At 54.4% G+C, this 5440-nt stretch overlaps 1 protein-coding gene across 1 annotated transcript in view; it reads right to left on the bottom strand.

Annotated features, from left to right (window-relative positions):
* Positions 1-239: 239 nt before the first annotated feature.
* MONBRDRAFT_26444 (uncharacterized protein) overlaps positions 240-5440 on the bottom strand; it is a gene marked incomplete at both ends in the record, with an annotated part of 5595 nt that continues 394 nt past the window's right edge. The window contains 22 exons of the mRNA XM_001746781.1: positions 240-274; positions 381-500; positions 643-859; positions 985-1334; positions 1418-1595; positions 1751-1870; positions 1959-2023; positions 2115-2202; positions 2308-2370; positions 2493-2566; positions 2658-2823; positions 2928-3084; positions 3147-3192; positions 3286-3334; positions 3437-3492; positions 3658-3748; positions 3806-3881; positions 4112-4305; positions 4407-4558; positions 4676-4746; positions 4923-5140; positions 5224-5418. Coding sequence (XP_001746833.1) covers positions 240-274; positions 381-500; positions 643-859; positions 985-1334; positions 1418-1595; positions 1751-1870; positions 1959-2023; positions 2115-2202; positions 2308-2370; positions 2493-2566; positions 2658-2823; positions 2928-3084; positions 3147-3192; positions 3286-3334; positions 3437-3492; positions 3658-3748; positions 3806-3881; positions 4112-4305; positions 4407-4558; positions 4676-4746; positions 4923-5140; positions 5224-5418 — 2781 coding nt within the window. The remainder of the gene's footprint in view (positions 275-380; positions 501-642; positions 860-984; positions 1335-1417; positions 1596-1750; positions 1871-1958; positions 2024-2114; positions 2203-2307; positions 2371-2492; positions 2567-2657; positions 2824-2927; positions 3085-3146; positions 3193-3285; positions 3335-3436; positions 3493-3657; positions 3749-3805; positions 3882-4111; positions 4306-4406; positions 4559-4675; positions 4747-4922; positions 5141-5223; positions 5419-5440) is intronic.

The following is a 5440-nucleotide window of genomic DNA, read 5'->3' as shown; positions in this document are numbered from 1 at the left end:
GGCGGCTGCATGGCTTGAGAAATGACTTGTGAAGGGTGGTCAAGAATGCGGCTACGGCCAAGAGTGGCTCGCCGATGCAAATTTGATTTTTGGGTTGATTGATGGTCTTCAAGACAGCGAGATCAAATCAAAGCATCATGCTACTGAGGGTGTTCTGCAAGGTTGACGTGAGCTGTACCGACATTGCAGATTGCTTCGGTTTGACACCAAGGAAGACCGCGCACAGGTACAGTTTGTGTTTAGAGGAAGAATTCGAGCTCGAGTTCCAAGGCACCTGTTTGCAGATGAACCACAACAAAGGCGGGTAAGGGTGGTCGATAGCAACGCGCGACTTTGTCGCTAATCAAAGAAAATCCGATGGGCGCTGGCCATCAACGTACTAGCAGCCAGCTTCAGGTTGTAGTTGGCAAGAACTTCGGGATGCACGACACCGAGCACACCCACGCGCGCGCCACGGAAAATGATGTCGGCTGCTCCCAGCTGACCGAAAAAGGCGGGGTCTGCAAGATGCATTTGCCAGGTCAAATCACGAGGCAGAAGCAAGCAGGGAGCGAGGCAGAGAGACAGCTACAGCACAGGGCAAGCCGAACGCTCCACGACAAAGCTCAAGGGCTTTGCCGTGCAGCACAAGCCGATTCCGACCTTGAGAGGGACGAAGGGTGTAGGCGCGGCCGTCAGGCTTGAGAGCCAATTGATCATCGCGTGGCACTTCGAGCATCTGCATGACCAGGTCGAGAAGGCCCTGGACGGCCTCAAAGCCAGCTGACTTGCCAGCCTGTACGGCGGCAAGGCGGCGATGGTTGCTCGCGCCCGTTTCCGCTGCAGGGTTGAGGAGCACAACATCGCTGACTTCAAAAACCTATGACAAGCATTCAAGGTATCGTCAAGCCTTTGGTGGTAGTTGGGGATTGTAGCCCCGGCCACGGACAGAACTGGACACGGCGGAACGAAAAGTCTTTCAAGGGTGGTCATGATGTCTCCCACCTTGATCGGCAGGGGCATGCGCAGGTTGGAATGCACAGTACGCAGGAGGCCAGAGAGCAGGTTGGAGCGGCAAACTTGAAAGTCTTGCGTCTTGGGGTTGGAGATGACTGCAGCGGTCTTGCCATCATCGGGGCGGCGAAGAGAGGCAAAATTGTCGTCGTGCTTGCACAGAGCGAAGGTCAATGCCTCGGTGTAGTTGGCCTCCACCAGCAGACGACGCAGTTGGTCTGCCAGCTTGTTGATGGGTTGCTGCTTGCCGCTCGTGGAGACGGCTGGCTCAGTCCATTCAATGTTGTTGAAGCCAAAGGCAATGGCAGCGTCTTCCCAGATATCGCATGGGTGCAGGACGTCTAAATGGCGACTTCCCAGTGAGACGAGGGGTTCAAAGTGTGCAAGAAGAAAAACAAAGACACGCGTGGAGTTGTCAACACACCCGCACGCGTGGGAGGAACTTGAACACTGATAGTTTTCTGGTCCGCATCAAGAGACGAGGTCAACTGCATGCGAGTCAGAAGTTCGGCCAGCTTGGCCGGGTCGGCCTGCTCACGCTTGATGCCCATGCGACGGTAGATATCCTCTGCTTGCACAGAGGTCGTGCGGGTGGAGAGCGCCTGCAAAATGACACGGGGAGGGAGTGCGAGTTGTCACAGAGACGTGTCAGCTTGACTCGCCAAGCAGGACCAGTTGCTGGCCCGAAAGAAACCGTGGGCCAGGGCACCCTTAAACCATCATGGATGAAAAATTTGAGTCCTCGGAAGCAACAAACCGGATAGGCGACGGTCTTTCCATCTGGGTTGACGACGTTGACTGGTTCAATGGTGAAAGGCTCAGCACAATGCTCCGAGAACATGGTGACAATGATGTCAAGCACAATCTTGGCCTTGGTCTGAGAAGCAGTGACAAAGGGGGTTTGGCGATCATAAATGGCAAGCGCAGCACCAGACCAGGCTTGAAGAGAGAGGGGAAGGCCATACCAGGTCAGTGGCCGTGCACTCGATGAAAATGTTCTTGGTGGCCGTGGAGATGCGCGAGTGGTCACCTAATTTCAATTAAACATGGTGAATCAAACTCGGCGATCTATCAGCAAGACGGAATCTGGGTGGCTGCGCTGATGGAAACAAGGTACGAACCGTTGATGATGGGTGGCATGCTCAAGACAACGCCATTGGCATCCCGGATAACAGGGATCAAGGGCTCCTTTTCAAGGATGTGCAAGTACTAGCGGGCGGGGAGACAAGATGGTGAGAAAATTCAAGGCAACACGCGCCATGGGCTCCTTGGGATGATCAGGGGCCATGATCAAGCAAACAAGGCTGATCTTACCTGCTTGAGCTGCAAATCTTGTTGGTACATGGTCAGCAATTCCTTTGCGTTGTACTCTTTCAGCTGTAAACCATGTAGCAGGCGAATGGGGCGACGGCGAGGAAAGGATCGTCAGGTAGCAGCGTTATCATTGTGGTTGTCATTGTGTCACTGCCATTGCCATCACTATAAATATCCCCACGCACCTCAAAGGCGTCAGGGACGCGAAGGGGCTTGAAGACGACATCCTCCGGCTTTTGGGCATCGTAGGTGAAGGGGCCTGTGGAGAAATGTCACCGAGGCGAAGCACCGAAACAGCCATCAGCAAAGGAAGGACAGGCAACCGCAGGCAACAACATGTCAGAACTTACCCTTGATCGTGTCGAGATCGTGGGTACCGATGGCAACAAGGGTGCGACGGCGGCAGATGTTCTGGTGCAGCTTCTCCTGGAGATCAATGAAGCTGTCGTACGCCTTTTGCGTCATGTTGACGTTGCGCAGAACCGCGGCCACGCCAAAGGGGCGCACGGCTGCCGTCTGAGATTAATGGGAAAAGCGGGCAGGACGGTCATCAGGCATGAAGGTACCCGCCAAGCATGCCGAGCCACGTGGGGGATTCGGAATGAAGAGGCAGGACTTACGTTGGCGGTGATGGTCATGGTTTCCTTGGGCTCTCCCTTGAGCTGGTATTGGGGTGCACCCATCTTATTCAGGAAGATTTTCAAGCCACGGACCAATCCCTCAATGCAAAGCAAATCATAGCTGTGGTGGTTGGTATCAAAGGGCACCAGGATGCAACTGATCAGCGTGCACAAACACGCCGGGCAACAAGGCGTAGGATCACAAGCCACTGAGCTGACCGGTTTGCTGGAATGTCAATCTTGTAGATGATGGCCTCCGAGGCATCTGCACAGGAGCAGTGCTCGGGTGAGTGATGACTAGCTTTGTGCAGGCCCAGAGCCGGAAAAAAGGAAGGGGGGCAAGAGCAACGACACAAACCCTTGGCCTTGGCGGAGCCGCTCTTTTCAAGCTCTTCCTTCTCCGACGTCTGGGATACGAGGCAAGATTGAGGGACGCAGAAAAGACATTTGGATGAGGCCAGTTCAGGCACCCCGGCATGGAAGGAGGTTTACGAGCCGAGAGGACACACCACTTCGTCGAGCTCAAGACCAAAGTCGAAGCAGAGATCTTCAAACTCCTTTTGCGCTACAAACGAGAAGGAAAGAGGAGGGCAAGCCAAGGGGTTGTAGCAATTTGTTTTTTGAAAGTAATGAGCTTTTGATGCATGTGATGGGAACAAGGGCCGGTCCAGCACGGCTCTCGGTGGAAAGGCTGCCCAGCCTGGAGGCAGAGAACGGCATCACGACGTACTGTAGCTACGGCCAAGGGCCGTGTGCAGGTCATCGCGGTTGATCGAGATGGTCGGCATCGTGGCGTTAGCGGAACTTTGTAAATTGTTACACTTTAACCAAAGTATGAAAAGTGCGACAGTTAAAGCTTGACAAGCTTGAAGACGAACTTTCAATTGCGGAGAGCACATGACGTGTGCTCGACCAAAGATTGCACGAAGGTTGAGAACTAAAACGTCGGGCCCACTGGAGCAATTGTTGCAGACGAGCAAGGGACAAACGAACAGTGACACAACGACAGAAGCACAACTGCTGACGATGAGGAGCCGGGGCTGGCTCCGAAACACACAAAGCAAAGGGGAATACACACAATATGTTGTGGAGGCTCATCAAGACGCGAGCGCGACACAAACTCAAGCTCCAGTTTAAGCAGACAAGACGAGTGGGCCGCTCGGAGCCAAGAGGTGAGCATCTACGATTGCTTGCACTCGGGGGCCTGGCCACCAGCCGGAGGTACGTAGTCGGGATCGTCCTCATCATCGTCATCCTCATCCTCGTAGTCATCTTCCTCCTCCTCTTCTTCCTCCTCATCATCGGAGGAGAACTCGGCCTCACCCGTGTACCAGAGCACGGCCTTGGGGATGATGTCGTTCAGGAACACCTCACCAATCTGTGACAAAAACACACGCCGAAGACCAAGAGCAGCCGGTCGGTCAGGATGGCGCGCGACAATTTTTTGTGAGGCGAGTTCAGAAGCACAGCATTTCATACCAAGTAGTCGGTGTTGAGAAGCTCTGCAGCAGTTTGAATCTCCTCTTCAGAGGCCTCCTCCGGGTTCAGTTGGGGCGGGGTGAAAAAGTGGAAGAAAGATTCCTGAGGCACCGACTTGGTGACCGTGCGGGTATCACCCTTGTTCTTGCCGGCTATGGCGAGTCGAGACGAAAAAAATTAAAAAACAAAAACAAAAACCGATGGTGTCATCAGTGTGACAGGATGCGAGGAAACCAATCCAGCCGGAAGATCGGTTGCATCGGACTGACTTTTCTTGCGCTGCTTCTTGGTGACAGACTTGACGGTGACGTCCATGCCCTCCTTCCAGTTGATGGGGTCACTATAGTTTGAGAAATAAGGTTAAATAGGCGGCAGACCAGCCGCGCCATCCAAGGCACAGAAGCATGCATGTGAGCGTGAGCAGATTAAGGGAGGAGGAAAAGAGAGGGAGAGACTGGAGAAGGGTGTATCAATGCATGTGCGCCACACGCGTGGCCAGAGTTACTCGGGACGTACGCGACAGCCGACTGGAAGATGGGGCCATTGTATTCAAGCTCGTCATCTTCCTCGGGGCCAGGGGCCAGGTTGTATGTCTTGGAAATGGTGGTATTGGTGAAGTAGGGGTTCTCACGGAAGGTGAATGTAAGAGTGAAACCCGTGAGTCCTGGCTCCTTGTACTCGCCGCTAATATCGGTGAGATACTCCAGCACGGCCTCGTCGTGCTCCATGATGAGCTGAGTGATCCAGACCACGTGGGCGGTGAGGCAGGCATGCAAGATCAGCGGACCAAGGTCGAAGGAGAGGGCCAGCAGCTCACCTGGGAGATTTGAGGGTTGTTGCAGAGGCAGGCAAACCAAAACTTGTCGAGGTGGTGAGCGTTGGGATCCTCCTCGTCGTCCTCGTCGTCCTCATTGTCCTCTTCGGGTTCGGGCTCTTCGCCCTCGGCGCCCGCGGGTGGCCACTGAGCCTCCTCATCGGTGGGCTCAACATCGCCATTGACGATAGCACGGCGCTGTTGTTCAAACAAAAAGTCA

Source organism: Monosiga brevicollis, genomic scaffold, assembly GCF_000002865.3.
Source record: "Monosiga brevicollis MX1 MONBRscaffold_14 genomic scaffold, whole genome shotgun sequence".
Classification (NCBI taxonomy): Eukaryota; class Choanoflagellata; order Craspedida; family Salpingoecidae; genus Monosiga; species Monosiga brevicollis.
This window is presented reverse-complemented; position numbering and strand designations above follow the sequence as displayed.